This window comes from Drosophila novamexicana, unplaced genomic scaffold, assembly GCF_003285875.2.
Source record: "Drosophila novamexicana strain 15010-1031.04,08,12 unplaced genomic scaffold, DnovRS2.1 tig00000485-arrow-pilon, whole genome shotgun sequence".
NCBI lineage: Eukaryota > Metazoa > Arthropoda > Insecta > Diptera > Drosophilidae > Drosophila > Drosophila novamexicana.
The window spans coordinates 4,496,971-4,508,518 of record NW_020824808.1 but is presented as its reverse complement, the minus strand read 5'-3'; the positions used below and the strand labels follow the sequence as shown (position 1 = coordinate 4,508,518).

The window sequence follows — 11,548 nt, the reverse complement described above, 5'->3', positions numbered from 1 at the left end:
TTAGCGTGCCTAACGCCAAGCCTTTAGCAAAGCAGTATGTACGGGCTTGCCCCATTCTAAAAAGATTTGCCCTGGAGTGTGGGGCTCGCTGCCCAGGGGCCTTAAGGGGAACGATGCTTCGAAAGCATTTAGCTACCTATACATCGATGCTTAACGTCGAAGATGTCCAAATTGATAGGCTTGCCAATTTTATGGGTCATCATAAAGATATACACAAAGAAATCTACAGAATCCCTGTAACAGTAGCGGAGATTGCCGAAGTATCCCAGATGCTTATGGCAGCTCTTGGAAATAATGTTGAGGATGAAAACACAGTAGCCCTTGATCAGTTAAAAGAAAGTGAGTAAATATATTCATCAAGGTTGTGAGTGATACTAAGTGTAGTTATTGTGTAGAATATAATATTTTAACTTATCTAATAATTACTTATCCAATAAGCCCTATTGTCAATGTTTTTACATTATACTTAAAATGTATTTTGCAGATGATCCTTTAGAGGATTCGGAATCAGATTATTCTGAACAGCGATCAGAAAGCGAATTTAATATTTCCGATGATGAAATTGTAGAAAAATCCAATGCAAAAGGAAAGCGTCCAAGTAGTGAGTATTGAATTGCAACCTACATATTTTTGTCACGTGCTTACATGTATTGCGATTAGTCTGTCCTATTTATCCTCATTCGCAAAGTAAAAAAATATATCGTGCTTATTTTGCGGGCCCATTGAAGTTAGAAACTTTGGGCTTGAAATATATACACGTATATATCCACGATAGGTAAAGTGCTACAATTATATAATGACGACCACTGGGGGCGTTGTAAATCCTAAAAATCGTTTTAAATTGCACAATCGCAAATCTTACACAATCTTAGAGCTTGACTAACTTTTTCATGAATACTATTGATGGACTACTCTGAAGATCGATAAAAATTTATTTGCCTACGATTGACTGGGTGCGTGGCGAATGTTTAAAATTGATATCACCTAATAAATTGTTCTGGTAGGCTGTATTAATCTGTTATTGGTCTATGATTGAGTATTGCGACGGTTGCAACCGACTGCAAAGTTTTTAATATTTTTCTATATTACTAAAACGTTATTCTTTTTCACACTAAATTGTATTAAACTCTATTATTTAACAGGATCATCATTTGGAAAAACGATAAGAAACCGGTGGTCGAATGAAGAGCGTGAAGAAATATACCAGGCTTTTGGCGACCTGTTGTCGCTTAAAGGATTGCCGTGACTTAATCAATGCAACACAGTTATAAATAATTCTACATATCTAAAATGTAGGACACCGGCGCAAGTAAAAACATGGATAGATAATCAGCGCAAGGCTAAATCAAGGAACTCCGCAAATAGATTAAATAATAAATATGTTGACCATATTTAAAATAAGTGGATTATACTTTTTCGTATATTAATATTAATTTATGTTAAAAAATTTTGGAATTAAAAAAAAATTCATTTTAAATGCATGTATTTAATAACGTCATTTATGTTAATTCACATTATTAATTTTACTTTAACCTAAAGTGATCCAAAACTACATTCAAAATAAATTTGACTCTTAATTGCAATTAAGCCAGTCTGCCACTAAATTTAAAATGTATAAATTTAATAAAATATTGCTGAGTCTTATGTGGTTTCGCGTTATATTTATTTAGTTTAGTGAGTTTTATCGAAATTCACTGTTCCCTAGTCCTCATAACCTCTATATATGAGTCTCTATATTTATATAAAATCAGTATGTTTTTGGGGACAGCTATTTGACTGTTATTTACTAAATTGAAGTGTGAACTGAACCAAATCTCATCGTTCCTGTGTCCTTATAATACACGTTGCGTTTTTGTCCCTAAAACTTACCTTATATATAAAGTACATTATAACGAACAATTTTTGTGTTATATACTGAGAGTATTTCGGGAACTGAGTCCTCATAAAACACGTTACCCTAAATGGAGTTTGTTTCATTTCATTTTCATTTCGTAGAGTTGCCACATCGACCAAATGAGGATATATACATATTAGTAAAAAACATATATTATGGGAGAACTAGCGTACGAATTGTGTTTTGTTCTTTTTTAATGATCAAATGCATGCAAAATAAACCTAATCAGATTACATCATAGTTATGCAGATGTCAGCAAACGCATTTAAAATCTGTGTTCCCGAAAAATCTTCTCGCCATAAAGTGGACCAACTTTAAGATAATATAAATATTATAGTATTTGAGGTACAGGCAAAGTGCTGGTTGGATAATGTTAAGAAAAGGTATTGTTATTTTTATTAACCCTTAGGTTTCTTCTAAGAACTAAGAATTATGAAGAATTATGAAAAGTCCCCAAAAGAGACATTCCAGTCCTAAAAATTTTAAGGTCAGTCCCCAAAAGAGCGAATTGTCCCCATAACCAACGCAGCATACAAAAAATGTCCTTATTATCGATGCTCCACATATATATATATATATATATATATATATATATATATATATATATACATATATAAATATGGGACTGCCTCATTCAGCTGATAAATACAAAATCCACCTAATTATGTTTGCATTTGTCAGCAATTTGGGCATTTAATAATATACTATAACAAACAATTGTGTGCTAATTAAGTTGACAACTGACGACAATTTGACAAATTCAGTTCCGTTGCAAAATGTAAAGCAAAATATTTAACAGCCTCACTAATTGGGATGGGTCTGGAGTGTAATTGTGTAGCGGATGCGTCCAACGGAACTAAAGCGTTTGCACCCTTCGACTTTGAAGCGGCTTTGAAGCGTGCAAATGAGGAAACGGGAAATTGTTCGTTAAAAATGTACTTAGATAGCAATACACAAGGCTATGGAATGGATCAATAACACTCGTTGAAAAGCTTCAATGTATTTGTATGGGTTGAAGAGTTGAGCTAACGTTTGGCAAGGATACTGCTAAAAAATATTCTAAAAATAACATATACTTTTAGATTAACGTTTCTGTTATCATAGTTGTTTTACTTCATAGTAAATATTAGAAATAATACTATAAAATATATAATATAATACCATCATAAAGCGCTAACAAATTAAAATAAAATTTAAAATATCACATACATTATTAAAATATATCCTACGAATTTAACCTAATTAAAATAAAAAAGAAAAATATATTTAAACATATTTCATTATTTTTAATTTCTTTGCAATATTTATAGCTCAAAGAAAAAGGGCTTTCTTCTTATATCTATATAAAATAATCCAGCTGTTTTCGCTTATGCCAACGGATGCGAATGTCGAGCCAACTAATTATACCCTGAACCCATTAAAATGGGTAAAAGGGTATATTGTATTAGTGAAAAATGTAAATGTATGTAAAAGGCAGAAGGAAGCATCTCCGACCTCATAAAGTATATATATTCTTGATCAGCATCAATAGCCGAGTCGATCTAGCCATGTCCGTCTGTCTGCCTGTCCGTCCGTCCGTTGGTCTGTCCGTATGTATGAACGCAAGGATATCAGAACCTATAAGAGCTAGAGATGTAGATCCTCCTAGTACCTGCGCTGATCGAGATTGTTTCCGATAATCGATAACTTACTCCGTTTCCAAGCAATCAATAAATCGATATCGAAATCCAGTTTTTTTGGGCAATTTTTGTAAATAATAAGAGCAAGAGTAACCAGACTTGACATATAGCTTCTAGAATAGTATTTGCATTTGGTGTTTGAAGAAGAAGGTTCAGGGTATCCCCTAGTCGGGAGCTTCCGACTAGAACCTCTTACTTGTTTTATTTACATTTTGGTGGAAATCCCAAAACTCTATGCACGCGTTAACAGTTGTTCTATAAAAATAAAATAATCATATATATGTTAAAATATTTTATTTATGAACATGTGCATTTCGTATTTATTGAGCGTGTAGAGACACAGACGGGGAAGGTATGAGGCACTTAGCGTTCGTGTCGCACCCTCAGAGACAAAATATCAGCATGTCTATGCATACATATTTAATATAGTGTGGGCGTGGGTAAGTTATGAATATATGAATGGTTCGCTTGAAAAACCGTTAACAACTTTTGAAAACATGCAGCATTGATGGCTGCCTGAGGGTTGCAGTGCTTCAGTCGTCGCCGAACTGAACAAATCTGAGTAAATCTGTAAAATTAAAACAAAATGACAGACAGACGCTCAAACTGAATGTTGTTGTAGTTGTGGCTGCTGACACTGCCAGTTAAAAAAAAATAAATAAAATATGTTTTCCTAAAAAAAACAACTGCAGCTCACGACGTCACACACACCAGATTCGTCAGCATTAGCTGTGTACATATGTACAATTTATACATATATGTATATATGTATGTCTGGTCGTTATTTAAATGCTGCAGGTCCTGTTGCTGCTGCTGACTGCTGCCATGTTATTCTTTCGAGATTTATAAGCACACATACCGCACACCCCTAAGAGGGGGCCGGGTGGATAATGTTAGTGCCATATTTATGTATGTATGTTGCACGGAGAGGAATTGATTGCAAAAGTAGCACAGTATGCAGATCAAAATTAAGTATAATTATGACTTCGACTTCAAATATATTTTTTTAATATTAAAAGCTATCTTTTATTCATTCAATTTAACCAGAAATAAGTAGTAATTTAAATAATTTTTAATGCTCATTTTCTCTCAGTGCATATTACAAGCCATTGTATCATTTATATAACACTTGATTTATTTATATTTTTATGCAGATTCTTCCTTGCAACGTTTGCAAATACAAGATATATACAAATATATGTTTAAATATACGGATATGTAGTTTTTGTATTGCCCGTAACCTATGGAACAAAGCACGTACCTATTGATTGGCCATTATGTTCTATATGTAGCAGTATTTTGCAATTAAAATCAATTCGAAAAGTATTTCTTACGTATTTGATTTTATTTGCTGTTGCGTATTATTTTTATTTGCACCCCCACACAATTTCGAGCTCATTAAAAATTTTCAACTGAAATATTTTGTCGGAAGCTGCCTTTCAAATGTGCATACGTGTGTGTGCGTGTGGGTGTGTGCCCTTAACGTGGGCTGCCGGGCTGCCGTGTGTAAACAGTTCAGCACAAAAGTATGCCGTCGCAGAGAACAACAACTTGCCTCCAGCTCTAAGCAGATGGCATACTTTTACCCCGCAATGTGGCTACAGCCCTTTTCCGGCTGTGTGTGTGTGTGCGGGGTATGTATCTTAGTTTTTCTACCTTTTTGCGCAATTTAAACTGCAAAATTACATGCGGATACATTTAATTAGATGGCGTACACATATATTATGTTTTATTTAGGTGCAGGTTGCCGCTAGTTTCGGTAATTTGGCTACACATGTCACATATCTGGTGTCCCCTCCAGCGCCAGCGTATACGTGATTCGCGCACGTGGCACATCCGTCGAGTTGCAAATTAAGCTGCCACAGCCAAATGTGGCGTACCAATTGATATAATCATGTTTGTGGCCATAAAGAGTTGCAATAGTCGCAAGAAAAACAGGTTTTATTTGAGTCGCATAGACAACCTTGCCTAACCGCAACATTCACTCAAAGCAACCCCCTGCTGCCTGCTGGTACTTCACATTTGATAACATTTCGATTTGATAAGTTTTTTGCCCGACATTCCCTCTCTCCCTCTGTGTCTTTCTCTCTCCCACATTGCTATCCTCACACTCGTCTGCATCATTGCCACTTTTATTGGCGTCTTCAGTGTCTGTGTGTGTTTCCTGTATCGACGAGTCGCCCGTCTCGTGCTCAAGCAATATATCAATGACACACGCGCTACAGGCACACACATGCTTTATATCGATATACAAAAACATTATGTGTGTATATATGTATGTGTGTATATATGTACCCACTCGCATGTCGCCTCAGAAACACGTCCGTCCATTTCCCCTCACCGTCCCTCTCTCTCACGCTCCAGTTGCTTAAGCGTTTTGTCTGCTGCCTTTTCTATAAAATCCATCTTACAACTATTGCTAAAGAGAGTTTAATACTTCTTCAAATACACTTGCTGAGAGTTTTATAACTTTGTCAGGAATTATGCAAACAGATGTTAATTCATAGAATATTAAATCATATGGCCGTCGATTAAGAAATTGATAGCCAATATTTCTTAACAATCCGTATGCATATGTAACACATATAAATATATTATTTTAATTCTAATACATAATTACAATTAAATATCTGCGTATATTCGATTACAATATATTTATTTATATATCTGTTTTGAGCTTTAAATAAGAGTACGATAAAACTTAATTAAAATATTATCACTTTAATGTTATATAAGAAGTACCATATATTAATCTATTCATGTTTATGAAAAATTTGATGAAAATTAAATTGTCATGCAATTCTATGCATTTCAGGGTATTCCATAGACACCTTCTCGATTTTGCCTCCACATTTCTTCTTATTTTTATATACATATAGAAGAATCAGTCGCCATCTAAACTTGGTTGGCTTTTTGTCTGTGCTTCATTTCATTTCATTGTTAACATGATTCGTTTTTTATGGTAACTGTGAATGGATTTACTCCATTTGGCTTAAATACTTATTTTAGCTTAGTTTGCTCAAACACCACACCTCCTTTACCGCCCAGCTCACCGCTAGCAGCTGGAAACGCTGGAAGAGAGCCATTTGGCCGGGTGACTTAATTCATTTGATGCATTATTTAAATTGCAACGCAAGCGTATTGAAGGTCCACAAAAAGACAGCACAACGCGAACAATTCACCTCCTGACCATCTGAGGCTGATTGCTTTTTGTCATTGTTCGAAGGTTGGCCAAGTGATTTCAGCCAGTTTTGCAGTTTAAGTTCGATAGATTTTCAGAAATGTGTGTCTTATTTTTAACTGAAGACTTGAAACTTAGCAAGCATATTTTCATTCAATTATTTTTTTTTTTTAATAAGTGAATAAACATTTTAAAACACATACTATGTAAGTACCTACTTTCTTTTTTGCATCTTCTTATTGAACCTTTACTTGGCAACTCTTTAAAAACAAAAATAATTGACTTTCCAATAGCTGGGCAACTCTACCGAACTTCTGACGTTTAACCAAATATATTACCCCTGCTCATATCATTTTTGTTTTGGTTGCCTTAGAGCTCACACTCAAAAACAAAAAAAAAAAAAAAACAAAATAAAAAACAACAAAAAAAATGAACGTGACGGTGAACGAATGTTTGGACAAGATGTCGAACTTGGTACTGGGTGATCCCGAAGCACAGGCGCTGTCGGCATTATCTAGTTTCCAGGATGGTTCTGACACCCCTAACATTTTAAATGGAGCTTCATTTGAATGTTATGAGTCAAGCGATTCGGAGGGCATACAATCAGCGCCGGAACTAAGCGAGTCTCAGCGGAAAAGCGAAAATGCCCGCTTGTATCCGCTGGAGGTGAAGCTTTACTGGACTTACGAAGAAGTCGAGCGGGGTGCCATGAAGAAGAAGCGCAAGAGATGTGTGGATGTGTATAACGGTATAACAGTCAAGCGCAGGAAGTGCATCAAGGAATGGGCAGAATTAGCTAAATGTAATCAAAGCAATGAAAATAATCAGCAAAAGACTCCAACTAAAAAGGAAATTGGATATGATGCTGATGATGAATATTAATAAATCCTTTAATACTCTTAAATTATACAAAAAAATTGTTTTGTTGATGCATAAAATAAAAGTGTTTAATTAATATATAATTTACTTTAAGATAAAAATACTACAAAAAGTGTGCTTTAACTTAGGTATTTATGCACATTTTACAAGCTATTTAGCTAAACGCGCTGAACATTAATAAACATAATATTTATTAATTAAACTTACCAATTATAGTTAGTCAGTAAATCAGATAAACAGAGTATATAAAGTTAGCACAAGTGGTTAATTGAGTGATCAGGAATAAGCCAAAAGCACGGATATGGTAAAGGGAAAGCAGTTTTAGCTTATATAACTCTCGTCCTAATGTTAATCGCCTTATTTTTTATTTCATATTGATTGAGTCATCAAGAATAGCACGAAAGCATGGATATGGTCATGGTAAGGCAGATGTTGCATATAGAACTTTCATCCAAATGTGAATCTCCTTATTATACCCTGAACCCATAAAAATGTGTGAAAAGGGTAATACAATATATTTGTGCAAAATGCAAATGTATGTAACAGGCAGAAGGAAGCATCTCCGACCTCATAAAGTACATATATTTTTGATCAGCATCAATAGCCGAGTCGATATATTTGCATTTGGTGTTGGAATAAGAGGGTTCAGGGTATTCCCTAGTTGGGAGCTCCCGACTAGAACCTCTTACTTGTTTTCAATTGAAGCACTGATATAACGAAAAAAACAAATCTATCTGCAATAATGGAAGCACTCAAAAAATAAGTAGCTAGTAAAAATTAAAATCAAAGTAGTTTTGAAATATCAATCATGAGTTTTTCCACCTAGGTACTGTCCCAATTTTTATGACTTCAGTCTTACGACATCGTTCCAAAGTAAAACACCTACATTTTATTTTTTAAATTTAATCTTCAAAATGTTCATTGGTCCAGTTCAAAAAGGTAAAATGTGTGATTTAATAGTTGTTTTTGTGTTAAATTAAATTTGTTTCCTTTGCTAAGAGCACCTCCACATGATGATCCTTGGCTGTGGTTGGCCTTGTGGATCACTAAGTGGACCCTGCTGCGGTGGGTGCTGTGGCAGCTGTTGCGGTGGCTGCGGCGGTTGCGGTGGCTGTTGTTGATCTTGAACGAGACCTTTAGACCTGGACCAATGCACATCAGTTGCCAGGATCTTTGCGAAGCAAATGAAACCACAATTAACATCTGCAAGCAAGAGCAAAATCTCGGCATGAAGAATATCTTTAATAAATGGTTGTGAGACGTTATTTAACTTGTTTTTGTGGGTTTTAGTGGGTCTCCGTTAGGGGCGTGACAGGTCAGTGCATGTCCAAAAAGGAATGCTTGGAAATAATTTCAATTAAAATACTTCTTGTACCTAAGGTAGGTCTTGGATAAAGTTCTGTGAATCGCTGTGTGATTCTGCTGCGCTGGATGCTGTCCTTTGAAACTGAACTAATGCACATCAGTCTGCAGGAGTCCTAGAAGCCAGACAAAATATGGTTTGGCGTCTAAAAGCATTATGGAATAAAAATGTAGGAGATAAGTGCTCATTCTTAAGTGCTTAAAATTTTTGCGGATTAGATTCGATAACTACTCTCAGCTCTGAGTTACTGATGGTATACGGTCTGTGCTCGTTTACATTTTGACATTTCTTCAAGAAACCCATTGTAACAATATTTTCTAGCAACAAGTAATTGGCTGTCAAAATAAAAAATACAAAAATATCTTTGTTCTTTTCCCTTTACTCGCTATTTCAATATTTTTATTGACTTCTTTTGCATCCAGCGCTGGGCTTTATAAATAAGCTTTATAAGTAAGCATTGACAGTCCGAATATCCCACTTGGCTCTTTAAGGAACTGAAGTTCCAGTTCCAGGAGAGGAATGGAAATCAGTAAAAGCTATTGCCATTGGCATTGGCCAGCCAATTGCCTCTGCTTTCATTCGCAGTAGAAGAGTTAAGAGAAATATAAATGTTTTCATGGAATTGCTATGATTTTTTGCTGGCTTACATAACGGTAAGTATCGTATAAGCAGTTCAAAATTAATAATTATTTTTAAAGTGCATACCAAATTTTTCCCAATGTCAGTGCGACTAAAAGCATCATATGAGCCTTAATATTTTGCTCTGGGAAAAAATGAGTTAACTTCCATATTCCATTATATCAAATATTTGACTTAAAACTTGTGATTAAGTAGCTTTGAAAAACTAATCACAAATTGTTCGACCCAAGCCCGCTCCTTGCTCAACTTCTCTAGTCTTACCCTAGTGAGCAAAGGAATAACACCTAATTTTTTTCCAAATTAAAATCTTCAAAATGTTCATTGGTCCGGTCCAGAAAGGTAAAAATACTTTTGATAAAAGCTAGATCATCTTTTATTATTTTTGTTTATTTTTATAGAACATCTTCACAACATGATCCTAGGATGTGGTTGGCCCTGTGGATCACTGAGTGGGCCCTGCTGCGATAGCTGCTGTGGAGGTTGCTGTGGTGGCTGCTGTGGTGGCTGCTGTGGTGGCTGCTGTGGTGGCTGCGGCTGGTGATATTCGAGCTGGAGGTGTTGGACTTGGACCAATGCGCAACAGTTGCCTTGATCCATAAGAAAATATACCACAAACGACATCCACTGGCCAACGCTATTTTAAGGCATTGTTGTTTAACGTGAAGAATGTTTAATAAATAATCGAAGTGAGACTTACCAAAAATGCACCCCTTTTCAATGCTAATCCTATGGCAACAGTCATAGTTGTTCCTGGGCAGCGCTTGACCAGCGGTATATCAAAGAATTAGGTCACATCCAATAGATGGGACACAACCCAAAGCCCCTCCCTCGTTCAGGTCTTTCGACATACCGAGGCCAGAATTTTTCTTACTTTTGTACATTACCTTGTAACAGGATACCAGATTTCTTAATAAACAAAATATAATTAGTAAAAAAAAAAAAAAAGTACATTACCTGGGTTGTGGTAGGATCTATGGATCACTTAGTGAATCCGGGGACCCAGCGGATGCTGCGCTTTGACCAGTGCATAGAGATCCGGCAACGTTTTCGAAATCCCTTTAGGCAACATGTCAAAAACCAACCTTTTAATTATAAATCATTTTGGACCAGGTAGCTAGTGTAATGCGGCATACATTGGTCATGTTGCTCTGTATTTTAAATTAAGAGGAACTGAACTGCACATCATTAGTCCTTTAAAGGCTTTCCTCGAAAGTGACCGCCACTTTTAGTCGTACCTGTCGTTGCCAATAGGCTTAGCCAATATGCCAATTTGTAAAGGAGACTATTCTAAAATAGCAAATCTGATACACCCATGATAATCCAGGATTTGCAAACATAACCACAATTTGAGTCGTTCTTTTCGGATCTAATCCAATCTAGTCTGACATGGTTTGTGCCCATTTTATATTGCATATATTAAAGAAGTCCAAGAAAGTCTAGCTGCTGTTCATAAATTTTAACAAAAAATAGAGGTCGAAGCACCTTTGAAAATTTAATCATATATTTTAGCTACCTAAGTCCCAACAATACATTTGAGTCTCAATCTGGAAAGTGTTTCTAAGCTAGCAACATATAAATTTATTGTAAAATTCTATCTTCAAAATGTTTATTGGTCCAGTTCAGAAGGGTAAATATATGTATTTTTTTCAAATATTAAGTTTTCCTGATCATTCTCCCATAGAGCATTTGCACAACATGATCCTGGGTTGCGGTTGGCCCTGTGGATCTTTGAGCAGCCCGTGTGATACCAGCGGGGCTGCTAAAGTCAACAGCTAGTTTGTTGCCCTTTGGACATGGACCAATGCATGAAGAAGGACGTCTCTTAAAGTCAATTCGGACAACTAATACACAAAAATAGATGTTAAATATAAATAAACTATTTATGGACTAAAGCTTAAAATAAATGTATTTTT

The 11,548-nt window shown here is 35.5% G+C and overlaps 1 protein-coding gene and 2 long non-coding RNA genes across 3 annotated transcripts; all 3 read left to right on the top strand.

The window, feature by feature from the left end:
- Positions 1-8,471: 8,471 nt before the first annotated feature.
- LOC115761413 lies at positions 8,472-9,032 on the top strand. The gene is made up of 3 exons (XR_004017739.1): positions 8,472-8,572; positions 8,633-8,948; positions 9,018-9,032. It is a non-coding gene; the product is annotated as an uncharacterized LOC115761413 (long non-coding RNA).
- Positions 9,033-9,875: 843 nt separating this feature from the next.
- Positions 9,876-10,338, top strand: LOC115761376 (male-specific sperm protein Mst84Dd-like). Its single transcript, XM_030703127.1, has 2 exons — positions 9,876-9,974; positions 10,034-10,338. Exons 1-2 carry the CDS (start codon positions 9,950-9,952, stop codon positions 10,174-10,176), a joined length of 168 nt encoding a protein of 55 aa, XP_030558987.1. The 5' UTR covers positions 9,876-9,949; the 3' UTR covers positions 10,177-10,338.
- Positions 10,339-11,162: 824 nt separating this feature from the next.
- LOC115761487 lies at positions 11,163-11,535 on the top strand. Its single transcript, XR_004017742.1, has 2 exons — positions 11,163-11,262; positions 11,317-11,535. It is a non-coding gene; the product is annotated as an uncharacterized LOC115761487 (long non-coding RNA).
- The last annotated feature ends 13 nt before the right edge of the window (positions 11,536-11,548 follow it).

What these genes read in the sequence shown, in the direction of transcription:
- LOC115761376 (XM_030703127.1), top strand. Translation starts at nt 9,950, where the DNA reads ATGTTCATTGGTCCGGTCCAGAAAG. An exon ending in CATTGGTCCGGTCCAGAAAG is followed by an intron (nt 9,975 to 10,033) that starts GTAAAAATACTT and finishes TTATTTTTATAG; the next exon opens with AACATCTTCACAACATGATC.